The sequence below is a fragment of the Anopheles merus genome, chromosome 2R (genome assembly GCF_017562075.2).
Source record: "Anopheles merus strain MAF chromosome 2R, AmerM5.1, whole genome shotgun sequence".
NCBI lineage: Eukaryota > Metazoa > Arthropoda > Insecta > Diptera > Culicidae > Anopheles > Anopheles merus.
In genome coordinates this window covers 13,871,800-13,897,731 of record NC_054082.1, presented here as the reverse complement: position 1 = coordinate 13,897,731, position 25,932 = coordinate 13,871,800, and the positions used below count along the sequence as shown (strand labels likewise).

At 49.1% G+C, this 25,932-nt stretch overlaps 5 protein-coding genes across 8 annotated transcripts; 4 read left to right on the top strand and 1 right to left on the bottom strand.

Moving 5' to 3' along the window:
• The first annotated feature begins 214 nt into the window (after positions 1–214).
• LOC121588884 (SRR1-like protein) lies at positions 215–1,272 on the top strand. The gene is made up of 2 exons (XM_041907319.1): positions 215–449; positions 579–1,272. Exons 1-2 carry the CDS (start codon positions 286–288, stop codon positions 1,270–1,272), a joined length of 858 nt encoding a protein of 285 aa, XP_041763253.1. The 5' UTR covers positions 215–285.
• A 14-nt stretch (positions 1,273–1,286) lies between these two features.
• LOC121588888 (protein FMC1 homolog) lies at positions 1,287–1,721 on the top strand. Its single transcript, XM_041907324.1, has one exon. The coding sequence runs from the start codon at positions 1,287–1,289 to the stop codon at positions 1,614–1,616; it is 330 nt and encodes a 109-aa protein (XP_041763258.1). The 3' UTR covers positions 1,617–1,721.
• Positions 1,687–4,471, bottom strand: LOC121588880 (flap endonuclease GEN). The gene is made up of 3 exons (XM_041907316.1): positions 3,934–4,471; positions 2,920–3,862; positions 1,687–2,854 (listed from the first exon to the last, which is right to left on the bottom strand). Exons 1-3 carry the CDS (start codon positions 4,089–4,091, stop codon positions 1,715–1,717), a joined length of 2,241 nt encoding a protein of 746 aa, XP_041763250.1. The 5' UTR covers positions 4,092–4,471; the 3' UTR covers positions 1,687–1,714.
• A 28-nt stretch (positions 4,472–4,499) lies between these two features.
• Positions 4,500–13,281, top strand: LOC121588881 (E3 ubiquitin-protein ligase KCMF1). The gene is made up of 5 exons (XM_041907317.1): positions 4,500–5,958; positions 7,120–7,544; positions 8,098–8,367; positions 10,695–11,050; positions 11,165–13,281. Exons 1-5 carry the CDS (start codon positions 5,943–5,945, stop codon positions 11,805–11,807), a joined length of 1,710 nt encoding a protein of 569 aa, XP_041763251.1. The 5' UTR covers positions 4,500–5,942; the 3' UTR covers positions 11,808–13,281.
• Positions 13,282–15,621: 2,340 nt separating this feature from the next.
• Positions 15,622–24,957, top strand: LOC121588171. Of its 4 annotated transcripts, none has more exons than XM_041905829.1 (7): positions 15,622–15,693; positions 15,994–16,183; positions 16,377–16,718; positions 19,987–20,369; positions 20,475–20,961; positions 21,988–22,213; positions 22,315–24,957. In XM_041905829.1, exons 3-7 carry the CDS (start codon positions 16,382–16,384, stop codon positions 22,694–22,696), a joined length of 1,815 nt encoding a protein of 604 aa, XP_041761763.1. In that variant the 5' UTR covers positions 15,622–15,693; positions 15,994–16,183; positions 16,377–16,381; the 3' UTR covers positions 22,697–24,957. The 4 variants fall into 4 exon arrangements, with proteins under 4 accessions (XP_041761763.1, XP_041761764.1, XP_041761762.1 ...); XM_041905830.1 differs by having other exon boundaries at positions 15,659–15,713; positions 20,478–20,961; XM_041905828.1 differs by having other exon boundaries at positions 15,659–15,713.
• The last annotated feature ends 975 nt before the right edge of the window (positions 24,958–25,932 follow it).

The following is a 25,932-nucleotide window of genomic DNA, read 5'->3' as shown; positions in this document are numbered from 1 at the left end:
CACGTGTTCGATGGCTTCAGCGTATCTTCAATTTGTTGTAGACTAAAACTACCAAACAAAAAGTCGCAATCTTTTAAATCTTGTTAAGTCGGCAATAAGTGTTTCTGATTCGTTAATTTAATCTTTTTGTAAATTATTTTGTAATTTTTGGCTGATTTTATGTTTTTTTCCATGCATTTTATATTTTTGTCCGTCAACATCATGTCCACCATCCAAGCACACATTGACCGAGGACACGCTGTGGGGCAAAGGCAAAACACGCACCTTCAAAACGTAAACAATGCAATGAGCGAGGTGGATGCGATCGCGAACGAATTGGACTTCAAATTGGTGGTAACGAGAAAAGGAAAACATCGCCCAAGGCAGAGAAACAAAGCACACACGTTCTCACATCAGCTGGAAGATAAAGAACGCGTCGATCAAACCGAATTTTGCCAGAAGACAGTACTGTACGTATCACAAACCACCCTCTCTGCCTGCTTCACCCGGCGGCAACCAGAGCATGCCTGGGTGTGTGCATTTGACACCCAACAGACATTTGGCAGTGATTGGTTACATAAATTCAAACCCATTTTCAGCACGCAGCTGCAGCAGGCCGAGGCGGATCTACTGCAGTCGGAGTTTTTGCGCGAGTGTTTGGAAAAGCTTGAGCCGGTCCTCGTCGGCGTACAAGACATCATTTGTCTCGGGTTGGGCAACTTTTTCGACTGCACGATTGCACGCTACCAGCTGGCGTTCATACGCTGTGTACGCAACAAAGCTAATCTCGTCGCGAAGGGACAATTTTTCGATCCAGTGTTTACACCGTCGGAGGTGGACACGCTGCAGCACGCCCTTGGTGAAACCGTCCTGCAGGAGAACCTCGAAGGCAAGTACAGTGTCGAGCGCAAAACACTGTTCTTCCTTCCACACTGTCCGAAGCAGATCGTGAACAACTTGCTGTGGAAGAATTGGTACCCGAACCGGCTACCGAACGTGGTGCTGCTTTGCAACAGTTTCAGCACGGTGGTGAACAACGCTCCGGACCGATTGCTGCGAATCAACGCGGGTTACATCTTGCGCGCGGTTGATCTGTTTCAGGAAGTGCCACTACGCAACAGCTTCCGGTTCGGCGACATATTTAACGACACTTCGCTTCATTATTTTGCAAACAACGACCGCCCGGCAGGGGACAACGCTGCCGTTTGGGACTGCACCGTAGAACCATCGTACGCGGAGGACGATCTCGAGCTCATTTCCAAGGAGAAGGTAGCAAAACTTACATTTGCTTGAAAGCTTTCGGCACCATGGCAACCGCTATCCGTGCAGCAGCTGGCAGCCGTTCGCTGAAGCAACTGCTATCCGAGCTGAAAGCGATCCGGTCGGCCGAAGACTCCGGTGCGTTCGCGCTGGCCTCGAAGTACATCACCGACCAGTACCGGCGGTTCGAGACGACGGAACAACAGCATTGTCGGGCGAAGGAGGAGCTCCAGTTCACGGCGGAGACGTACCGCTGCTACCTGGAGAGCTTGCGCAAGCTGAAGGACCTGAACGAAAGCTACCGCGGCAAGGGCGAACGCAGCATCCGCGACACGGCGGACATGGTGGGCTTCAAGCTGCCGCACGATCCCAAGTAGATGGGTAGGTTGTGTTTCGGGGCTCAAACAAAAACAGTACTGGCCTGGCATGTAAAAACGTATAAAACGTAAGCAAATCTACTTATATTATTATCATTCTAAAAATCGACATCGTATATGATTGTCTGATTGATATCACTTTCACCGTCGCACGGTCCAACCACAATTTGATCCTTCAGCATAAGCGAACACTCGAACATGTCCATACCATCCGGTTCGTTTTCATGCTCCCGCTGCTCCTCCGGAGGCGGAATGTCAATTGGTTCGAAAAAGAAGCTCATGCGCTTCTTCTTGCTCGGTAGCACCTGGCAGGCGGACTGATTCATCAGCTGCTGGCCATTACCGCCCACTGAAGCGTTCAGTAGATCACGCTTCAACACGATGCAATGCTGCACACGGCCGTCTTCTTCCAGTTCTTCCTCTGCTTCCCTCGACAGGGCAACACCACTCTGTGAGAGGAGCTGCTGCAATGCGCTGGCCTTCCGTTCCGTTTCAATAATTTGCATGTACTCTTCCAGCGCTTGCTGCAGATAGTTTGGCCGGCACAAGCGTTCGATAAAGTTGGACGAATTGAACGTATCGTTTGCTGAGCGATCCTCCGCGATGGCTTCCAGCTCGGCGGTAAAGTTCAGGAAATGATCGACCGAACCCAGGCACGCCTCCTCGGATGATACGTTTAGGGCGTTTGGATGGTTTTCCGTATCACTGCCGCTACTGTTGCCCCTTTGCTCGACCAAATCCTCCTTCTGCGTTTGGCTGTTTGCTTTCGCTAGAAACTCTTTTAACGGAATTTGTCCCTTATCCTTCTTGGTGCGGACTTTCTTCTTCGGTTTGTCCTCGGCAGCCGTTGCTTTGCTGGGTGCTTTTTTCTTTTTACCCTTGCTTTTGCTTGCGTGAAAGGCTTCCACCAGTTCCGGATATGCCGTCTGCACCAGATCGTGCGGTTCGATCGTGCTCCATAAGCTTTCGAGCGTGTTGCCCGCTTCGGCCAGATAGGAATCGATTTGCTCTTGCGGAATTAGCCCCGTAAACATGTTGTGCGCATCTTTCCACACTATTTCGTAGCTAGCGATGCCTTTCGGTGTTCGTTGCTTTTTTATATGATCCGGTTCGAGAAAGATGCTGCTTCGCTTACACGAAGGATGCTCGTTGGCGTATACCTGCCAGCGCGTGAAGAGAGGCAGTAGCTTTTGAAAGCAGTACAGCTCGTTCCACTGCAGGTAGGTAGACATGCTTCGCTGAAAATGGGAAATAAACGCAATGAAAGGATGCACTGAAGCAAACAATTGTACTATGTACGTACTATAAATTTCACCAAGTTGGGTTGCCTCCAGGATAGGTCAAGCGCTGGCAGCTCGCATGGTCGGCTAAGAAACTCTTCTATGATTGGTTCGTGTGGGAATTCCGGATCTTTCAGCGCTTTGCGTTTAATTTCCAGCTCTGTCCGAATGTTGCAACGTTGCTGCTTCCATCGCGTCTCATTGCAGCCGGGCTTCATTCGACAGTCCAAACAACCGGCCCTGCGGTGCTGCAGCTGCTTCCCGACGTGACCACAATCGGAGCAGATGTTTTTATCTTCGGCCCGAATTTCCAGCTCCGTCAGCCGATCGGCCGTCTTACGCCAGGATCGAATCTTCGGCAATATTTCACCATTTTCGTAGCAGCTGATGAAGCGCGTTACCAGCTCCCGGCCCACCCCCATCACACCGGCCGGACAGTAGTCACAGCCGGACAGTAGCGCCATGGCGACGATCTTTTCCTGGCCGAGCTGCAGCACGCTTGCATTCACCCGGGTCAGATCGTAAATCTCGACCGAGCCCCCGTTCTGCGACGCGCAAAAGTTTCGAAACACACGAACGGCACCGTACGCAAAGCAGTCCGAATCCTGACTGATCACACCGTAGATGAGATTGTCCCGGTTTAGATAGGCGCACAGGGCCTCCGCTTCCCCGGGCGCCTGCACGCACACCAACCCCATGGCGCTGAGCAGTTCCTCGCACTGCTTCAGCACATGGTGAAACCGGTTCCGTTTCTGTTCCGTCGGCTTGGCGGGCTTTTCCGTGGTCTGCGTACTGCTGACCGTTGCTTTGTCGCAGTTGGCAATCTTCTTGGGGCGCGCTCCGCGGAACTGTATCTGATTGCGCTTAACGATTACGCCGTACTTTAGCGGCGGTGCCGTGCCCTCCAGCACAAAGACAGGCGTGATGCCGGTTTGCAGCAAGTAGCAGGTACGGAAGAACAGATTGCTGCAATTGGTTAATTGGATGTTTTCGTTAGATAGGCAGTTTTGGGGGGGCAATGAACCACTGGTACCGACCGTAGATAGAACCGCGGATGGACGAAGTAATCCACAACGTTCAAGCTTTCGCACACCCAGCCGGAAAGATCGATCGCAACCACCTTATTGCTCAGCTCGAACAGTGGCTTGCGCTCCATGTGCGGAGTTAGTAAATTCCAGAGATCTTTCACACCCATTTCGTGGAGTTGATGCGCTAATGCGGCAAAACAATCGTTGTTCAAACGTTTCACCACATTTCAATTGAACGTAAACAACCGTTGAATCAAGGTATACAAAGCAGATGTGGACCGTGGTGAATTGAGGAGCACTTTGACGTGTGACCAGTTGACAGCTAATGCCCAATCTACACGTGGTAACGAAGGACGTTGCAGCTTCATTGCGTATCCATATTTTATTGCTGCAAATAAGCACACTGAATTACGCAAATGATCAATATGCATGATTTAGAGACATTTTTATTTGCAGGAGAAAAAAATCTCAAACTTAAAGCGCAGCGCAGCTCGGGAATTATAATTTCGATTCTCCAACCCGCAGCGGGTGCACGAACTGTCAACTGTCGCCGTAGCGCCGTGTAGACACCGCATCGGCACGACGAATCGAAGTGAGTGTGTGAGCAGCAAAGCAAAGAGTCATCATCACGGGCGCAAGAAGGGAATGATTTTTTCGTCGCGGAAAAAAACGAGCTGTGCAATAATTCCCATCCCAACTCTCTGTGCCGTGTGCCGTGTGCGAAACTCCAACTGTCCTGTGCTGCCCTGCCGCCTGATACCGGAACCGGAAGGACACGCCATAGCGGTCGGGTGAAGAGGGAAAGAAAAAGAAAGCGCACGAAAGAGGTGCTCCCGTCGCTCTCGAGTTACATCGGAAGTGGTGGCAAGGCAAATAAAACGTCCAATGCCATTGTGTGGCCACCGTTCGTCGTGCGGTTCGCTTCATCTGCCAAGTGTGTGCGTCCGTGTTAACTGCTTCCAATAATTATTAAAGGCTCGCTGTGCTGCCGATCTGTGAATATGCATTGCGCTACAGCTGCACAATAGAGCGAAGAACCAATACGGGCCCCCTGCGTACAGGTGAATGTGTGCGGTCGCACACTGACATTCATAAACACACACAGCCACACACACACTCACAGCCAGAGGAGTGGAAAAGAAAAATACACATCGTTCGCCCCACAAATCCACGGTGTTATGTGAATAGTTTTCCTCGCCTGGCCTGCTTGCGCTGCTGACGGTGTATGTGTGCGTGTGCGTGTGCGTGTGCGGTGCGTGTTTGTGCGTACGTATATTGCGTGTGCCCCGATACAGGGTGTATGTGTGTTTCGGAGCAGCAAAGGCGACACCGAATTGTGCACTTTTCTAGCACTGAAAATTGTGTCAGACGGTGTGCGTGAGTGTGTGTGTGTGAGAGTGGTGCGTCAGTGGGTGGGGGGATCGCACAAAAGTGTCAGCGCAATAATCAAAGGCAGAGGAGGCGGAGCGGAGCCCCCGGCGTGCAAGGGAACGGGAAAAGGTTGGCAAAAGAGTGGGACAACCCTGCTGCCGCAGCCAACTATCGATCACATTGTCACACGGGTGTCACGGAAAAGCAGAGGCACAAAGCACACATACACATACACACACAGTTGTACCGTTCGGGGTGCGATTTTTGTGAAGAGGGAGGTAAGCCTAACGGGGACGGTTGTGCTCGGGGTGTTTAGTCAGATTTCCCCCTACTCATCCCCTTCCCACTCCGCCCCGCTGCAAAGGGCGCGCATCTCCGCACAAGTAGGCCGACCAGACAACGGTGCAGAGAGGGGTGAACGGTGAAAATCGGTGTTGTTCGCTAGTGTGTGCGCGCGCGAGTGTAGAATTGCATTGGCCGTTCTCTTGGCTACGCGCGGCTCCCGGTGTGTGTGTGTGTGCGTGCGTGTGTGTTGGCCACTGTGTGTCTCTGGCTGGCCTGGCCTGGTTGCCGACTAGTGTGTGTGTGTGTGTGCGCGCGCGTAGTGTGTGTGCTTAAGGTGCCGGAGGTCTAGGAGTGAAAAAATAATGAGTCGCCATGAAGGTAATACAAAATTTGCAGTAAACGATCAATCACAAACACATCCCACCGAGAGATGGCAGAGAGAGAGTAAAAGAGAGAGAGAGAGAGAGTGCGGAAAAATCCGACTAGATTGTGATTTGTTGCCACTTCATTTCGTTCCTGCCGGAGGCCGGAAGGGAAAGCCCGGTGTCTAACGATAACCGGACAAAACAACACATATCATCCACCAACATCACCATATTGTGTTTCCCTTATCGGGTGGTAGTGGTGGTGATGGCCAACCAAAAACGGCAGTCATCCCTAGGGCGGTGGATTTGTTTTTGTAGCACTGCCAAAGTCTGTCCGTTCTCTTGTGCCCCTGAGAGCAGGGGTTGAAGGGTGCCATTGCACGCGGGACCACGATACGACGACATGTGCTGATGCTCGGAAATGGCGACTCGGCGAGCGTCAACCCTGGGCGGGATCCCCGGGATGATCTCAATTACTACGCACTACCGGAATGACCTGGATAGAATGACCTACGTCCCGCGCCAGCTGGCGGTGTACGCGATGACCATATTGCACCACGAGAGGATAGAACCATCGACCGCACATCGGCACTAACTACACATGACTTATCGTCGCAAGTACTTGCAGCGCCTCCCTTGGTCCTCAAACGCAAGAAGCAATGAGCACAGAACAGCATTCTTTGTGCTGCTAAATATAGAGGATTTTTTCTGTGAACACACAAACATACACACACACACATCAACACTGTAGTTGGGAGGCTGTCGATCGTCATGACCGCCTTGTCCTGTATGTGTGTGTGTGTGTGTGTGTGCATGTTTCTTCCTACTAGGCTGACTCAAAGCTTGTCCATCTCCCTTGGAAACGCTCGCAATCGTCCTCTCCTTGAAGCAGCTTGTCTGTAAGAATAAACACCATGCGGATATCCCATCGATTGCTGCTTTGTATCGGATCGGGGACCTCCATTCCCTTCCACGGTTGGCGGGACGAAACGAAGCAAAAGGGCAACAAACAACAATCTTATCCAACTCACTCTCAGTCTCTCCCACTCACACACACGCACCCTCCTAACAAGGGGGAGGTGGCCGTACGGTATTTAAGGACGTTTTTGAAATTAATTAACTTTCTTTCTTCTCCACTCCCGGGGTCCCCCCCCCACTCTCCCTTTTCCCACAGGGGTCAGCTGTGATTCGTGCTTGAAAAGTAACTTCCGCGGCAGACGGTACAAGTGTCTGATCTGCTATGATTACGATCTGTGCGCGACCTGCTATGAGGAGGGCGCGACCACAACCCGCCACTCGACCGACCACCCGATGCAGTGCATACTGACGCAGTCCGACTTCGAGCTGTACTATGGGGGCGAGGTGCTGCAGGCCGACCAGCCCCAATCGTTCACCTGCCCGTACTGCAAGCGGATGGGGCTGAGCGATTCCGCCCTGCTGGAGCACGTCAGTGCGGAGCACACCGACACCGGGCTGGAGGTGGTGTGCCCGGTCTGTGCCGCGCTGCCCGGCGGCGAGCCCAACTTCGTGACGGACGATTTCGCGCGCCATCTCAGCCTGGAGCATCGGAGCGGATCCCGGGATCTCATCTCGTTTCTGATATCCTTTTCAAATATGCTGAAGAATCTGTCCGCGTAACGATAAGCTTTCGTAGGGAGGCACTCGATCTTATGTGCAGGCTAGTGGATGTAAACTAAAAGGGACAACGGAACGATAGGATTAAATTAAAAAAAAGGACACAGGATGTAGTTTTAATAAGCTAACACAGCACTGCGAGTTGTTTTAAAATGTTTTACCAATTGTCTTGGTCCACGTTACGATGGTTTAATTTAAATTTTTAACATTAATTTAAAAGTAAATTTGTACATTCAGTTACTTGAAAGGATTTACCTTCATGCCAGGATTGTTAGAACGATCTTCGCAATCATATCGACTTTGCATACGTTCTCGATAGAGTCACAAAACCATGACAGGGGATATTTATCTCGAGATTCTTGCCACATGATTAATACGATCGTTAAGGCCACGTTTCAACGCACACAAACAGCTAGATCGAGCGTCTCCCTAACATCTCTCTTTTCTCCACAGTCCAGCTCTACTCTGGTAAAGTTTTCCTTAACTGAAGATTTGCTTTTTTCGTTCGGTTGTGTACGATGAGCCATCAGCGATCCGCCACGGAGGTGTCAGAAGGATGCCCCACTCGGGCCGTGCGCTCGGTGGGCCCCGATCCCGTCGATCCAACATGCACTTCAGCTCATCCGGCGGAGGGCTGTCCACGCTGTCCCCGTCGGGCAGAGAGTCGGTTGACCCGATCGCGGAACTGCTGCAGCAGCTATCGAACGTACGTCGCGGCGGTGCGCCGCAACCATCACAGCTGCAGCAACTGCAAATGCAGATTCAGCTCGAGCGACAGCAAGTCACCGTAAGTGTCATGTCGGTAGAAATGATGGGCTCAGGTCGGGGCCAACACGGCACCTAAATAGTGTAAACAAAGCTCAGCTGATGTGCGACTCGTACTCCACCAGCGGGGAAGGGAGTTGCATTCATATGGGAAATTGAAATTCTTCACCGTCGTCGACCGGGACGAGTAGTCGGTGACGAAAAGTGAAAAGCGTATTAGTGTATTAAATTTAAACTTGTTGCGCAAACTGACCGAATGTGGGTTCATTTCGCGCACCCGAAAATTACACAACAGAGCGTGTTTGTGTGTGCTGGTGTATTGGTGCATAATGCCACCTACCGCTTCCCTCTATCGTGCCCTTTTTGAGACCGCCCAAATCCTGACAACTGTTTGAGCGGATGGTAGTGTGCGAATGGCGGCAGTGTGCCGATTGCATTCCACCGTTCGAAAACTCGCCAACACGATCCGAGCACGAGAATGGGTTTCGGTTGTATCGTTAGGTCCGTCTTTTGCCTATGTACATGAAACGAACCCCGCTGTTCGGGGTGTAGCTGCGTTTGTTTGGAGCAGCGCACAATTTCAAACCACTCGCTGGTTAAAGTTGGCTGTGAGCCTTCTGGTAGTGTTCTCGCGCCCCCTTTCCAGCTTGCCTGGACCCATCGTAACCGCGCGTTACCCTTACAGCCCCCGTAGTGTTGATCGTGTGTGTGTGTGTGTGTGCGTGTGACAAGGAGCAGCGGAAGGAAGGCGCATGAAGTGAGGGCAAAAGTCATCGGGAGGAGAGAGTTACGGCAGTGGCAGGGGAGCAAAATTCAAAAAAAGAGCATCTCCGCGTTCGTCGTCGTCGTCGTCGGAGGAGAGTAGAAGCGGGTGCCAAGCAGCAAATATTCGGTGCAGACGACGATACACTTGGCCGCGAACACAAAGGCAGGCGCGCAAAAGCGCGGTTTCGATTCGGTGCTGAAGACGCGTGTCGTTGTTGCACTTTTGCCATCCCCTCTCCCTGCAACGGGGGCGCTGGGCAGCCGTTCTTCGATGCATTCCGGGGGCGGTAGCACCAGCGGCAGAGCGCGTCGCAGTGCAGTACCCGGTGCACACCTTCCAGCGATTCCGCCGATTGCGTTTTTGGTAGTTTCCTAGGAGAAATTCTCCGCTTCGTATCGTTGTATCATCATCCAATAGTGTACATTTAGTGAATCTTTGTCATCATCATCACCTTCACTACTACTGGTACTACTACTACTGCTACTACTGTTGCTGCCATCGATAAGCATAGTGTAGTGGTGTGGCGTTCTACTTCTTATTATCGCTACATCCACAAACCACCACCACCTTCCCCCAACACCTGTTTTAATCAACTTCGTCCTGCTGTTCCTTGGTACAAGCAGTGCACTACTGTACTAACGGACGGCTCTTTCCTGTGCGCGAAGAACAACCTATCGAATTATCAACCCCCCGGGCGCGCGTGTGTGTGTGTCGTCGTATGCGATCATCCTGTGTGCTGTGGATGTTTGTGCGCGTGTTTGTATCGGCGCCGTACCAAAATGCAGTGCTGATGCAGCCGATGGCACGAGAAGAACAATGTACGAAACAATCGTAGTGCACTTTTGGCGCCATCCATGGGCATTGCTTCTCGAAGTAGCCTTTTTCTGTTACACGTTCCTTGTTTTGTATGCCAGCTTGTTTACCACGGTAATTGCTGATTATGATTGTGGCTTTGCAAAACTCTTTTTTTACCATATTATCGATCAAATTTCCTTGACACAAACGCTTTGGCTTATTTTGCTTTTTTGTTTTTTTTTTTTTTGCACGGTGCAGCAGTCGATATCGTACGAAGAGAGTGAGCGAGCTGCTGCTTAACAGCATCGATTTATTGTTTGCTAAAACATACCGTTAACTCCATTCTGGGGCAGGATGGCAAGAACAATTCGTTAGTGGAATTTTGCCGGTCGGTGAGGGGGGGTTTGCAGCTGCTTACCTAAATTTAGAACTTTATTGTGTGTATAAGGATGTCATGGTACATCGAGCACTGGATTTTGCGTTGCTAGGTGCCGTCAACAACGATTGGGGCAACTATCCATCCATCCGCCGACGGGGCCTGATTTTGGAACAGGGGGTTCGCCTTAGTATAGTGCCCGTTGAGGTCGTTTAAATTGGGCCCGTAAAAAAGTACATCTTAAAATCGTTCAAACATTTCGAATCATAATTTCGTATGTGACATTAGAATACGCGTAGAGGATGGAATGAATGTTGTAATGGAAAAGTAGCAGCATCAATCGGAATCGGAGCTGTGCGTATGCAAACCAGTAATTATTGTTCTCATTTTTCCCCTTTTCCCATGCTTCAAGGCCGCTCGTCAACAGTTGGAACGACTACCGAGACGACAGCAGCAGCCGGCCGTCGTGTCCTCCGCTCCGAACGCAACCGGTGTCAACAACAATGCGATCGGCGCGACACAAGCCAATCCGAACCATACAATCATCACACTGAACGCCGGCGGGCGCGATGGTCCGATCGCAGCCTCCTCCTCGTTGCCAATGGTGTCGACCGGTGTCGGCGGGGTGTGCAATGTGCCCGGTACGGTCGGCGGTGCAGCCGGCGCTGGTTCCAGCGCGCAGCAGTCGCAGTTTCTGATGGCCCGCTTCATGGTGCCCACCATGGACGATGCCGAACAGACCCAGCTGGGACGTGATAGAGCGGACAGGTAAGTGCATGGAGGGGAGGCAAGGAATTGCCGAACACTTCCTTACTCCTTAACTCATTTTCCCTACTCATATTGGTAACGGTTTTGTTGTTTTTTCTTCCCATCTGCTTGCAGATCCCAATTTGTTCAAGCTTTAATGTTATCAACCATCGCAAACGTTCAACCGTTCAACAAAAACGCCGAGGAAGAGCTGTCCGATGAGTTGAGTTCAATGAATTTAGGGGTCGGCGGTGGTAACAACACGTGCAGCAGTACCGTTAACAGTAGTGTAAAGAGGCCGGCATCGGACGATGGTGGCGAGACCGAGATGGGGGAGCTGCTGCTACAGGATGGTGGTGCTACGGACAGCAGCAACTACGGCAAGGAGGATGGCAATTGTGATAGTTTCAAGCTAGGTGCCGATTCCGCCAACGGTGGGTCGAACGACGAGTCGCCGAACATGATGCATCCGTCGGCCGCACAGCACGCGCTGGGTCCGCAGCAGCAGCAGCAGCAGCAGCAGCGTGGTGGACATGCCGGCAAATCGAAAAGCGGCAGCTCGACCAAATCGGGCCTGGGTGGTGGCGGTGGTGCCGGTGGAGGTGGTGGTGGCGGCGGACCAGTTGAGCGCAGAGCGTCCCGCCAAACGCCCCCGTCCGGTGGTGGTGGCGGCGCTAACGCGGCCAAAGCCCGCGAACTGAAGCAGGCGAACTCTTCGTCAAACACTTCCACGTCGGTGTCCTCGAGACAGCAGCATCACGTGCCCGACTCCAGGTAGTGTTTGGTCGGTGAACTGGTATAAGTTATTTAGCAAAACAGCAGGAGCAGCATGAAAACAGCAGAAGCGGACAGTGGGAGAGTAATCCGGTAACCGATGCCGTTGCCGTCGCCCGTAGCAGTAGTAGCAGTGTAGTCACACAAAAACAAAACCACATTATCTATTTGTCTCTTAATCCATGGAATGGTAAGGTAAAGGGACGGTTAGGCGAAGAAAAATTCAACTCCCTTCCGCTCCCATTGAGGTTTTCTGCACGACTGGCAGTGGAAATAAATTATAGAATGTGTGTGTGTGTGTGTACGTGTGTGAGCTGAATGAATGTGTGTGAGAGGCAGTAATATCGGCAGTAAGGCAATCGCAATCGGGGAGAAATAGGGAAGCATGTGCTTTGTTTTTGCCTCACCTACATACAGTGGGAGTGTTTTTTGTGTGTCTGTGTGTGAGTGTGTGTGTGTGTGTGTAAAACAAGAAGAAGAAGAAAAAACAAACAGCAAACAAGTAAAATTATTATGTGTGATCACCAAACCAAGCAAAACAAAACAGAACCGCAGTTAGAGAATGAATCCAAGAATCGGCAGATAATGCAAATTTGCCAGCACTGGGCAACATTTAAGTGGAATGAAAAGTATACACCACCTTCATCAGCTCTAGCGGAGGGTAGGAAAATTGGATGTAGGAAATTTATGCCACAAACAAACACAGGTCACATAAACTACTAAACCCCTAGAGCTATCTTTGTAATAAGGAATGGAATAATAAGGTGGCGGCAGCGGGACATTGGTTTTGAGGGTGAAAACGAATTTGAGAGTATTTTTGAAGCACCAAAAATATGGTCAAAAGTGATTTATCACACCAAAAATGCTGCATTTCAATTAGCCAAAAAGAAAAGCAAAAGAAGAACAAAACTAAATTTGATCCATCCAATTCTCTCAGTTGTTCAACGGTGCCCACCTGTGAAGCCACGTTTGTTTCCTTCTTATACTGTGCATAGTCTTTTTAAAAGACTCTATGCTAACGCTTTCGATTGTAATATTGGTTGGTAATAATTTAACATACTTATTCTTATACGCGTATAGTTTAAACTGGTTCACTATCTGCACATATACACATAGTTCACGCATCGAAACATGGGGTCAGAGCGAAATGGGGTTTATTTTCGGCAACTTCATGCAGCAGCCAGCAGCCGGGTGTGTTCTGTGAACGGGGAACAACAAATGTTACTTGAATTTGTGCCGGTTCGCGGACGGCTACCGTCGATGGTACTCGATGGTGTACTACTACTACCGTCGATGGACCGAATTTCAACTAACCAAACACACACACACACATACAATGCATGTTGTTCTTGCAAATGCTGAGCATTAATCTTGGTCCTTGTTAGTATACAAAGTCTGACATTAGAAGAAAAAAAAACAAGCAAACAAACGAGGGAATGGTTTTCAACGGCCCAAACCTGATTGGGAGCGTTGGGAATGTAAAAAAAAAAAAGATGGGAGGGTAAGACCGAGAGAAGGAGCGAGACGAATACATTATTAATCATTGCGCAAAAAGATATCGTACGATTCAAACAAGCACCATGCCAAGCTGAGATATCCTATAAGCTAAGCACTAGTAATAACCGTGAATATATGGACCTGAAGCCAAGAGGGAGTGAAAGCAGTCGACAAGAGTGATGATGATGCAAGTGATGCAAAGTAGAAGAGTTAGAGAGACAGATAAGGAAGAGGAAGAGAAAGAGGAAGAGAGAGAGAGAGAGAGAGAGAGAGAGAGAGAGAGAGAGAGAGAGAGAGAGAGAGAGAGAGAGAGAGAGAGATAAAGATAGAGAGGCCATTCATAAACGTGTTTGTTGGATATTTCTTAAAAATTCAGTTAGCGTTGCATTACTCCACACTACCAACTCCCAGGCGGCGGGAGTGCACTACTGAACGCAAGGACGGGCGGCACTTCTTAACGCAAAAGCGAAAAGTGTAAATCTATACAAGGTATAACACACAGCATCCATATATACGTTATGCTACTTAGTTTAATTTGGGCCGACTGATGATTCGTCCTGCGAAGGTGTTCCGATCCGCAAAAAAAAACCGAAGGCTATATACGCTTCAGTTGGATTTGGTTCGTTTGCGAGTCTGCTGCACACGGTTGGAGGAGAAAAGAAGAGTTTGCAAAAAAAAAAACGAGAAGGAGCGTCGTGCATGATATGTTGTGTTGTACATTTATGTTTTCCACATTCACACTCTCCGTTGGTATGTTTTTACTTTTATCCTGCGAAAGCATTAGTTTCGTGCGCCTCCCCGGTAGAATTAGAACCTTTTGTGCTCATGTTTTGTGTTGTTATCAATGGGGTTCGGTTTACACAAAATGGTCAACGGTCTTACTGTGAAGCTGGAGCCATTCGAGCGGCCGTTCGGTCCGGTCTTCGTTTTCAAAATATTATAATTTTTCCCAGCCGAATTCGTACATGATTCTTCAACAAGAAAAAAAAGTATATTTATCTAGCGCTTGTATAGAAATTTAAATTTTAAAAACAATCGATAATTACAACAACAACAGAAACAAGTAATATTTCAATGTTGAAAATAAAGCAAGACATAGAAAAACAAAAATGCTGGTTAGCTTCGGGATGCGATTTATTTGGTTCTGATTGGAGGTGTAAGCACCGACAAACCGACGTGACACTGGCGTTACAAAAGTGTCCCACACGGAAGTACTGTCATTTACCAGTGAGGCGAACACTTCTGTCAAAGTAAGCTCTGTTCACTGCTGCTTCGATGTAAACAACTTTTCTAAATACAAATTACGAAGCAAGTGTGAGGCAAGATTTTGTGAGAATTAATGGACAAAACACCCAGGAAAATCATTTTATAAGTTTCCAAATCAATGCAAAAGATGTGAGAAGTACATAAAACAAAACGCATTGGAATTTGCGAAGAAAAACAAAAAGGGGGTTTAGCAGTTTCTTCTCTGTGTCAGTGTAGTAAGCGAATCATTATGGAGATGGCGCTAGTGTTTAACGTATTTTCATTTGAAATAAGTAGACAACTTTTGAAGCTCATTTTGTTCGAAGTGTCACGTCGGTTTGTTGGTGGTGTAAGTATTATTCATTGCGAGCTTGGGAAAAGTTGTTGTTGCGCAATAATAAGTTCGTAATATTGGTGCGTAAAATATTCTACACATTATGCTCCGTTAGTTTATGGTCCGACACACTTTTGCAAATGTTGTTATATTCTCAATGAAAGAAATACGCCTATACAAAAGAGATTAAATAAAATCAACACACAACATATTTAAATATAAATACAGTAGAACATCGATTATCCGGGGGTGGATTAACCGGTGGGTCATATAATTTGACAGCTGTTCAATCGTGGCGAACATTTACAGCGATAGCCAAATTGGAAACCTTTTTTTGTGCAGCTATCTAGTATCTAGTAATATTTTCAGACTTCATTTTTGTTCATAAACAGTTTTTTTTAAATATATAATTATTGATTAAAATAATAATCTACCAATGATTATTCGGTACAATCGAGGGTAAATTGTTAGTAAAACCAGTGAATGTTATAATTTTTTTAATTTGAATAATATTTTAGTTTGACAATCCGTGAAAATCGATTAACCGGCATCCCTCCGGTCTCGAGCTGCCCGGATCAGCGACGTTCTACTGTAAATGGAACAATGCTTATCCTTTGCACGAACATACGTTCAGAAAGCAGGGAACAAATAGTTTTGACCAAAATATGCTCGAACCCATCATGGATGCCCATAGTGCGTTGCCCCTCTTGGGAATTTCATGCAAAACCCTCCTTTGACAGATGACGCATTTCGGCTTCTGTCAAAACAAACGAAGTTGTCGGCCTAAACAGCAACCTTCCTCGGAACGAAAAAGGTGAATTTAAGCACTATAAAGTGGGTTTTAGCTTACAAAAGTTTATAAAAAGTGTGTAGGAATTGATTTGAAATCCCTTATCGGTTGACAGAAGCACACACAATAGACATTTTTAACATATCCATTGATGGCACTTGGTCGGCAAGGAGACACGAGATGAAATTGTTCATACTTGTGACAATGCATCCAGATAAGATAATTTAAATCATATTGAAAGTGTTGCAGGCGGAATAGTTTTCGTACGAAGTGTGTTAAAAATGCCGCAATGTATTAGTAACAGTTTTCTCCTTCCTTGTACAGCATAAACTCCTCCGTGCTTCGATGAAATGTGCGCATAGGCAGAGGACATTCACCATCAATCGCGCCCACTCTCTGCTTATCTCAGTATGAGTGATTTGCTGGTGGGTTTCCGATGCTGCCGATGCTAAAGCTTCATCAGATCGTTCTGGAGTGTCCTTTCGTTCTACGTCGGCTTGGTGGACGGCAACGGGTAAGTGGCAAATGATGCAATGCACACCTTTCTCTCTCTCTCTCCCTCTCTCTCTCTATCCCCCATCCTCGCTCACCGCACAACTCGCAGGTCCCGTGGCCATTTGTGTCGCAAGGGCCGCATTCGTATGGTTCGACTACGCGCAACCACTCTGCCTTACGATCATGCTAATGAAGGTGATAATATCTTGCAGAAATAATGTACGCACAAGGCGGCGTGGTGCAGGTGGATTGGAACGAACGATTCGGCAGTACCGTCGACATCGGTACCGGCGCAGGCAATGGCGACGTGTATCGCCGGTTTCAAGACATCGACGGTGGCAGTAACAGTTCGGCGAGCTACGACACCGAAAGTACCACCCTGCTGGATGAGACGGTCCGGAAGCACGAGCGATTGTACGACATTACGCCACCGGCGCCCCACATTGGCGGTGGTTTCTGCATGAAAATATTCCTTGGCCTGTGCTTTTCGGCGCTCATCATGTGCACCGTCTTCATGAACATCATCTCCACCGGCAACGACCGGGGTCGTGTAGGTGAGTACGATTTACGCGTTTGCATGTACACTCCCTCCCCTCGCCCTTCACTGAATGTCCACCACCATTATTGGTGCTCGTTGCACAAGGTACGAATTTTTGCACGAATTGGCAAATGTGGGCAAGACCTGCGCCTGAATTATCGATGGCACCGCAGCTTTTTCGCTGCTTCGCCCGCGCTATCTCCAATATTACTTTGGCCTCGAATGCTGATTGAGAAAATCATTGACATTGCCGTGAGGGGGGGGGGGAGAGTGAGGGATTGCTCGATCGTGTGGCATGCGCTTTCGTGGCCAACTGGCCGATGAAACACACTGCCGGCCATTACCCTCTCGCGTGCTTCGATTAGGTGCCGGGCCGGGCGATCGAGGTGAATGTTATGTTTTGGCTAGACGGTTCGACATTTGCAAGTTTTGATTATGCAAATGTGAAGTCCACACCTCTCCCGGTTCCATCCGCATCATCGGCAAGCCACGGGACCTGTTGGTACACATCACGGTGCCCCCATAAGTCTTCAGTGTTCTGAGCGTTGCTTGCTGGCCACTTGCTGCACGTACGGAAAAGACAATGTAGGAAAGACAAAAATCAGCATTCGAACGCTCATTTCGGAGTAAGCGAGAGAAACAAAAAAAAATGCGAATTGAATTCAACGAATTTCAATTGACTCAATTGGCGAAATACGAGCATGTTCCGAATTAGCTTGGGCATGGGAAGGTTCGGAGCTTGGGTATGGTACAGTGCATGGGGGAAGAAGACACTTGCGCACATTTTTAGCGACCGTGGAAAAGTGGTCCAAAATATCGGCCGTACTTGTGGACCGGTTGTACCAATAGGTTGTAGGCAACAGAGGGTAAAATGGTTCACCAAAAGTCACCGCGGTATCGGAAAAATCTTATCTATATCGTGTGAAGTAGACGCTTAATGGAACTAGTACGAAGTACTGCGATTGAGATTTGCCATCGAATCGAGCAGCAGTACAGCGACGAAGACAATGTATGCAATGGCTTTCACATTGTGGTTCTCCATTCATCGTCACCCTCATTCAGCATCCAATTTTAATGTGAAACGTCCTTTTGTCCTTCCCGCAGATCGATCGCTGTCGGGGGGTCTATATATAACACGACCCAACCCACAAAAAAACGGGATACTCTCCCATCGGGCAAACGATTATTGATTGGTTTCATTTAGCTATGCTAGAGAGTGAGGTGGTGGTAATGCCCGTGTTTGTAGTCTTTTCCGCACCGTGCGCGTGCCCACAGGAAGTGCCATCAAACAAATGAATTAGAAACCGCTTCGTTGACGATACTGCGTTCCCTCAAATCATTGCCAACGGGCCCGATTAGTAGTACCATCGTCCCAATTGACACGGAGTCCCGAAAGTGTCGCCCGTGCCGCGGGGACGGCGTTCTATCTCTATGAGCAACCACCTACCATGGGTGTTGCGGGTTCGTTTGCTTGCATTGGCTCCGCACAAACAGCCGATGAGGGGCCCCATCAACCACCTCGCCCCATCATCATTACACGAGCTTCGCTCGCGAGTCTATCAATGAATCTATTGCCACCTCTCATCACCGCTGGCGTCCCCAAACGCCCCTGTGTGGGCATGAATGAAGATCGTCGCTACCCCGAAATGGTAACACGCGTTATGACGTTTCTTTCCGTTTTTTGGTTGTTGTTGTGTTGCTGCGGACAGCCACACTTGCTAGCAAAAGCTTCCTGCTGGGCAATCCCCATCCCAGCATAAAACGAACGCACGCATTCGTGCGCGATTAGAATTGATGCGTATACGCATCGCCATCGCATCGACCGGGCTGCGGTGGAAGAACGCACAGTGTGCGTTTCAGAAGCGGGCAGATTCCAACGTGCGCGGTTGCCGCTCGCTGCATGATGGGTGTGACACGTTCGCGACGCAAGAGGTCAATATTTTCCTTCCCCTTACCGGCATTGGCGTTGATTGGAATCAATTTAAAGCTTTTTAATTTTATTGATACCATTTTGCACTACACTGATTTGAGCAGCACCGATTCACTCGCGTGTTGGTTGTCCAGGGCGTGCTCGGGCGGGGCAGTGTCTTGCTGGCGACGAACGAAGAACGGCGTGCGGTAAAAAAAAGCAACGGAACAAAAACGACTGACACATTGGCGTCACGTCGACGACAGTTGGACACGAAGGCGTGTATGATCATTGCACCCCCCCCCCCTGGGGTGCGTGGTGCCGGACTTGCATGGTACCGTTGATGCGCATGAGCTGCTGCTGTTGCTGCTGCTGCTTTGGGGTCAAATGACCGCATTTGATGATGTGATGAAGAAAACAAACTCACCAGAGCACCAAAGCACAGCAGCAACACAACGGGTCCAAGGTTGCTGCACCATCATCGGGCATGGAGCCATCCGCTCCTCACCCCTTGCTTGCTCGCTGCTGCACGATCAATTTAATTCGTCAAAACCATGCGCCACCATGCCCCCGAGAGGGCCAGCCAAGGGTAAGGGTGTGTTAGACACAAGGAGACGGTGGAGAGCGGGGAAGGAATTTTTCTCAGATGGTGGATAATTAGATTGTATCGAGCACACGCTAGCGACGGTGATGCAGTGGTGGTGGTGGTGGTGGTGGTGCCCGTTCCATCCCCCGTCCGATATCGTTCCCGAACGCTTCATAGCAGCGCAGTGGGAGGATCAACAGCACCACAACACAGTGAATGGGAAAGAGAAAACGAGAGCGAATGGGTCTTCTTGATGTCCCGCGGTCGGGCACCCGTGCCGCGAGGATCTTCTCTCGCGATGTGTTGTTTGGTTGGTGCCTTCTGCTGTTCTCTCCCCACGTTCGTTGCATCTGCGTTGCTGAGCGAAGGGAACAAAAGGGGGGAATCGAAATCGAGCGTGGATGAGAAGATGACACGATCTGGTGGTGGTGGTGGTGGTGTGCTGCACGAGGCCCGGGATTTTGCACTCGGTTTTGGGCGAGGCGAGGCACGAGGGCAGATTTTGGGAGGGCAAAACTGGGGTTGCACACTCGTTTCAATTGAGCCGCGAAGCCTCTCCGGGTAGGGACCCTCCGTTTTTTTCTGGTTTCGACCAAAAGGGGGGTTAATTTTTATTGGCGCGCGAAAAATCGAGCCAGTAGCCGTTTAGCGTTGGTTGAAATTGGGTTGAATGCCGTTGCGCGGCCATTAGCTGCGGCATTCAACCATCGTATATCGGTGCCATCTCATCCGCTGTGTTCTCACGATTTTTCGAGACTTTTTTACACTTTGCCACTGTATTGCCAACAGGTACGATCGCCGGCTGGGGATTGAACACGTCCCGGGCAACGGTCGACTACGTGCTGCCGGAGGAAAACACGACGCTGATCGACCCGCTGAACGTGTGCACCACCGAGGAGCGGTCCGGGCTGGTGGAGGAAAGCGGGAAAGTGTTTCTGCTGATCGTGGTCTGCTCGTCCGCCCGCAACTTCGAAGCCCGCCAGGCGATCCGCGAAACGTGGGGCAGAGTGCGGGAGTTTAATTACGACCAGTTCGCCCGGCTGCACGAGCGCATGCGCGGTGAATATCTCGACCCGAAGGAAAAGCTGGTGGCGCAGGAGCTGCAGGAGTACATGTGGCGCGTGTCGGACGGTGATGACAGTGCGCCCGCCACAACCACCATCGCAGGGAATGTAAGTGTGTTTGGCTCTGGGGTTGGGTTCGGTTCGGTGCTCCCTAAAAAGCGGTAGTACATGGTGAATGTGCATCTACACTTCTTCTCTTCTCCCATTTTGCAGCAGGACGGTCACGCGAAACCGAACTCTTCTAGTCACAGTGACGGGAATGGCGGAAGCAGTAACAGCAGCAGCACCAGCAGTCTCGCGGGAAAGGCATTTAACGTTAAGCTCGTGTTTCTCGTCGGTCAATCCGAAGCGGACTACGTTCAGCAACGGCAGCGATCAGCGGCCTATTCGCCGGCAGACAGCGAAAGCGACACGAGGCGGCCCGTGTCGCAGGCCACGGCCGTGCCAGTGGTCGACGGGGAGCCGTCAGCCGATGCGACAGGCCCATCGCATTCCTCACTGTTTCCCAGCGGGGCGGACGTTGATCCCGCGTTCAACCCGCCCGGCAACGAGCAGGTGGACGAGCTGCAGCTGCGCCTCGTGAACGAAAGCGAAGTGTACGGTGATATTATACAGGAGAGCTTTATAGATAGTTACAACAACCTGACGCTGAAGACGATCATGATGCTGAAGTGGGTTACCAACAACTGTGATGGCAAAGGTGAGTGATGCAGGTTGCAGCAGGGGGGCTGGCACACCTTTTGCTGGCAAGCGTGGGTTTTAGCTTTAAGGGTACAATGCGTTTACAATGATTCGAGTGTTCGAAAACGGTCCCGGTTTGCTTTTCCGTCCTGCAATGCGGTTGGCAACAATCAACGGCGGTGGCAGAATGGACAAGGTCGTCGTCAACCCGTTCGCATAATGATGGTACCCCGTGCTAATATGGTGTGTATGTGTGTGTCTGTCTGTATGTGTGTGTGTGTGTGCGTGGCTCTTTCCTTTGCTTTCGGTCTCCGCTTGATGGATCGCTTGGCAGAGGCTCCAGAGCAGGACCGCCGTCCGCTCGGCGACCGGAAGCAGTACCTACAGTTTAAGCTGGAAACGCGTGACTTCACCGGCGACTTGCACGCCAAGCTGATGGTGTACGTGCGCGGCGAGGAATGGCTGAAGAGCAACAGCATTCGCACGGACGCAGGAGTCGCCGGCTCGGCCGATAAGCCGGATAAGCGCGAAGTCATCTTCACCGTGGGCAGAACCGGCAAGGCGGGTGGGGTGCTGGAGCGCTTCCAGCGCACCGTCCCGAAAGGTTTGGGCGACTTTGTCGAGTTCAACGTGACGGATCTGGTGCTGGAGTGGTTTAAGGAGCGCGACCAGGGCACGGTTCGTACCAGCAAGTACATCGCGGTGGAAACGCTCAACGAACTCGCCGCCCTGCTGGTGGTGAACAGTCCGACTGATTCGCAATTTGTAAGACCATCATCCATGCTTTCCAGTTTGCATACGTTTTTCTTCCCCCTTTACAGCAATGCTTTGGTGCGGATGGCAAACGGTTGCGGTTGAATTGAACGGTATCTGCGGTAGGCAAAGGTTGGCAATTTGGGTATCATCGGTTTTGGTGTTTCGTGCTTTGGTTTTAGGCACACATGCATGTGGGGGTGATGGTTCATACTGATCGTTCGGTTTCAGCACTAACCGGCAACCGGTCAACCGGTGTTTCTGTGCCATCTTCTTTTTGTTTTTGTTTCAGTAAAATTTATCATGAAGTGTGATGATGACACGTTTGTCAACGTGCCGAACCTGCTGCACGTTCTGCTGGGCGGTACGGTCCCCCTATACAAAGCGGCCATATCTTTCTACGACACCAACACGGTGGCGGTGAAGTCACCCAAAAACCGTCTCACCGTGGGCAGGCACCTGCTGACCGGGTTCCTCTTCTGCGAGGCGAAACCGATCGGCGATACCAGCAGCAAGTGGTACGTGTCGTGGTGTGCTACGTCACCAAGTGGGCACGAGCAAACCGTTGCTTTCTAACCGCCCCCGTGTGTGTGTCTTGCTTCGTGGTCGATCGTTGCAGGTACTCACCGACGTACATGTACGACAAGGATGTGTACCCAAACTATCTGTCCGGCACGGCGTATCTGATGAACCTCGAGACGGCCAGGCTGCTGTACCGGGCGAGCCTGTCGACGCCGATCTTCCACCTGGAGGACGTCTACCTGACTGGCATCGTGGCGGATCGGGTGAAGGTACGGCGCCGGCACCATCCACTGTTCTTCTACTCCTACACCAAAGACCTGTGCGCCCTGCGGGGCATGATCTCCCAGCATCAGCTGCAGGCGAGCGAACTGCGCACCGCGTACGACTACATCACCAATGGCTCGATCGTGTGCAGCGGGCCGGAGAAACGGTTCACCGTTGGCCAGCTGAAGCTGCAGCAGCGCAAAAAGTGTCAATGATGCCGTAAACGGGCGGCCATACCGCCATCGGGCCGGTCGCGGCGACGCTATCGCCAGTTCCTGTCGATCTGGTGATCTGTCTGTCTGTGTGTATGTGCATGTGTGTGGGTGACAAAGAGCGGACATTACTACCACTACTACTACTATCCACCGAACGATGAGCAATCTCTACAAGCGGACATGACAGGAAGGAACGCCGTACTGGAAGAAGGATCGCGGGCACGGTCTTATACTCTCTTTAATATGCACAGTTACAAGCTCGAAACGCACAGCCATTTCAACGACACACCCAGAATCTCATTTAGACTGTAAAACAATGGCACACACACAACACACACAAACGCACCAAATCGCCCACTGACTAACTTCGGCACCGTATTTGCGTTCTCATCCCGCGTTGGTACTGGAACACGTGAACGCAGCAGTAGAGCTGCTTAGTTAATAAGTAGAAAAAGGCAGAAGGAGAAGGGGTGACACACTTGCAAAAAGGGCCAGTTTATGGAGCATTATTTACATACATAGACAAAAAAAAAACGTTAAGTCTGCTGACGCGCTTCCTCTCATCAAGTCAAGTATAATGCGAATTGAAAAGACGATTTGAAATTAGCTAAGCTTCGCCTTCCAATAATGAACAAAGAAAACGTCCTTACAGAAATTTTAAATAACCGTAATTGTACTTGGTAGGATGATCCTGGTATGGAACCGGCTCGGACGATCGCCGTTACAAATTGCGTAAGCGCGGTTTGCTCAGGCGGTGGGGCCTTTTTCTGCTAGTATCAACTCAAAATAGGATAATTTAATTACTGGCGGCGCTTCTATTGTCACAGTCACGTTAATGGGAATGTGTTAAATTTAAAACTAGGAAAACACAAACTAAGCTGCCGTAGCTTCTCTACTCCTTAGACTGGCACGCGATCGGCACACAACCGGTCTCTGTTTACACGATAGTTTTAGTTTTAGCATTTTTTCTTTCTTTCTTTCTTCAATTAAGTGTGTGCATAGCTCCTTATTTGCTATAGTAGTAGTAGTTGCGTTACCACAGTGAGTCACATTTTATCGTATAGTGCATTTTTCGTATTTATAACAGCTTTTTACATCACAATTATCGTTTTGTTAGTGAGCCAGTTTGTTTGTGTCTCTTTCTCTACAAATTTGCCTTAATGCTCGAAAGGAATGGCACACACACACATACAAACACTATTTAGGGTAGTAGTAGTAAATAGGCGCAAGGGTACGCGATAAACTATTATATCGGGCAACGAAGACAACGATCCGGACGAGCAAACGGTTAGAAACAAAAAAAAAACTAAAAAGTGAAGAAGGTAAATGAACAAATCATTTGATTCAGCTGTGATTCCTTAAAAGACAAACAAAAAGGGAAAGGAGTAAAAGAAATCTCATTCAAACAATTAGATAGGGGCTATACAAAGGGGGGCGGGGGTCGTGTGCAGTGTGCAAAGGAACAGATGGCAGATATATCAGTACAGTGGAGCACAAATTTACAGACGCGAACAGGGCATGACAATACCGCCCTTCCAATACCGTGCACACTCACAAGCAAAAAAGGTGAGTTGCTACTACATGTAGCAGTCCGGTTCATTCGATTGTAGAGTGAGGCAGTAATTGAAAAGGGGCGAATAGATTTGTGATTCTAAAAGAAGACAAAGCCGAACGACTGTGAGACGAGAGAAAAGGGCGAACAAAAGGGGAAGAGTTGGAAACAAACGAGACGGCTTGAGCACTAACAGTCGAGTTTCCAATGTTGTGAAACAGAGTTAAAGATACAGAGCTCTCGTAGTAGTGCTAGTGATATTGTAGTATAAAGTAAAGTATTAGATTTTTCAGATCTTCTAACGCACTAGGTGAGACACAAAACTTTCATGTTAATGACGAGCAGAAAACGGAGAAAACAGTTTTTGATTGGATTGTAGTATAAAGAAGAAAAACAAAAACAGTGCTTGAAGAATAATCTAGCGCCGTAGACTCGAGCATGTAAACGCAATGATGGTTGGTTGAATTAGTAACAAAAAGCAGAAGAAAACGAAGAAGTAGAAGAAGAAAAACAACTAGAAAAAGAATCCAGTACCATAAACTTCCAAGTAAGTAGGACGCGCATTGAAGCGAATATTAAAATAAAATTTATTAAATTGCGATCACAAACTCTATAGGGGGGGAGGCGGAAGTTATTAGTGTACCGGGGCAAACAAAAACAAAAACAAAAAACGAACGAAGACACACGTAAAAGACACAAGCAAAGAAACGTTAAAAGATATTGTTGTATTGGGAAATGTGGAAAAATTGTTAGTTTCTTTGCCCCAAAAAGGTACGATAGCTGTGTAAGCCAACTCCGTAGGGAACTCGTTGGGGGGAAGTATTCCTTACACCACTTGGTTTTGCTACTCCCGCTCGGTTCCCCGTAGCTGCAACAAATGCATACTCCCCAAATGCGTTCGTTTCCTGCGCGCGAATCAGGTTGGAAATCAAAATTGAATAAAAGTCTAAATCACGCACACTCTTTCTCTCTCTCTCTCTCTCTCTCTCTCGCCACCCTTTACCCGTTTGCCGGTGGGAAATACTTCTGTAGTGTGTAGAAAGAAACAAACGTAAAAAAACTCGTTTATAGCATATCCGGTATTGTGATGTATCACACGCGCTTGGGAAAGCTAGAGTTGCGTTCAAAGGTGATGCAGTTTAAAGATAGTTGTTCTTCTCTTTTTTTAGAAAACGTTTATTAGATCTTTGTTGCTATTACACATAGAGTTTTTTTTGTTGCTGCATTATTTCTCTCCATCGATTACAAACACGTCCTTTTTCGTCAACTTTTCTACAATTTTTTTACCGTGCCGGTGCGCCGCACTCCGCGCAAGAGTGTCACGCTTTATAATATCCTTTTACTGCTCGCGTTTGCGGAACTGTTTGATACTGTTTCTGTGCAAATATTTATCGTGTTTTTGTGTTTGTTTTCTTATATTATGTTAAAGAACGACGAGTCTAGGTGAAAAATTCCCTTTTCTATCCGATCATTTTTACATTCGTATCCTAGGGTGTGTGGTTTGTTTCCGCCCCCCTCCTTGAATGAAAAGGGATTCCGGGGGTCCGGAACAGGCGTTTTTAGCTTTGGTTTTTCATTTGTTTGTTTGTTTGTTTGTCCCACTGTGTGAGTAAGAAATAAAAAATTAAAAAAAGAAAACACACACTCTTCGTACTTTGCAACGTAGTGTATGGCACACGTGGAT

Bases quoted from the DNA above. Each gene is read 5' to 3' on its own strand.
- LOC121588884 (XM_041907319.1), top strand. From the start codon at position 286: ATGAGCGAGGTGGATGCGATCGCGAACGAATTGGACTTCAAATTGGTG. The intron at 450-578 runs GTACGTATCACA...ACCCATTTTCAG, and splicing joins TTTTGCCAGAAGACAGTACT to CACGCAGCTGCAGCAGGCCG.
- LOC121588888 (XM_041907324.1), top strand. From the start codon at position 1,287: ATGGCAACCGCTATCCGTGCAGCAGCTGGCAGCCGTTCGCTGAAGCAA.
- LOC121588880 (XM_041907316.1), bottom strand. From the start codon at position 4,091: ATGGGTGTGAAAGATCTCTGGAATTTACTAACTCCGCACATGGAGCGC. The intron at 3,863-3,933 runs GTCGGTACCAGT...AACCAATTGCAG, and splicing joins CATCCGCGGTTCTATCTACG to CAATCTGTTCTTCCGTACCT. The intron at 2,855-2,919 runs GTACGTACATAG...TCCCATTTTCAG, and splicing joins CCAACTTGGTGAAATTTATA to CGAAGCATGTCTACCTACCT.
- LOC121588881 (XM_041907317.1), top strand. The intron at 7,545-8,097 runs ATATCCTTTTCA...TCGGTTGTGTAC, and splicing joins GGGATCTCATCTCGTTTCTG to GATGAGCCATCAGCGATCCG. The intron at 11,051-11,164 runs GTAAGTGCATGG...ATCTGCTTGCAG, and splicing joins GGACGTGATAGAGCGGACAG to ATCCCAATTTGTTCAAGCTT.
- LOC121588171 (XM_041905829.1), top strand. From the start codon at position 16,382: ATGTACGCACAAGGCGGCGTGGTGCAGGTGGATTGGAACGAACGATTC. The intron at 16,719-19,986 runs GTGAGTACGATT...TATTGCCAACAG, and splicing joins CAACGACCGGGGTCGTGTAG to GTACGATCGCCGGCTGGGGA. The intron at 20,370-20,474 runs GTAAGTGTGTTT...CCCATTTTGCAG, and splicing joins CAACCACCATCGCAGGGAAT to CAGGACGGTCACGCGAAACC.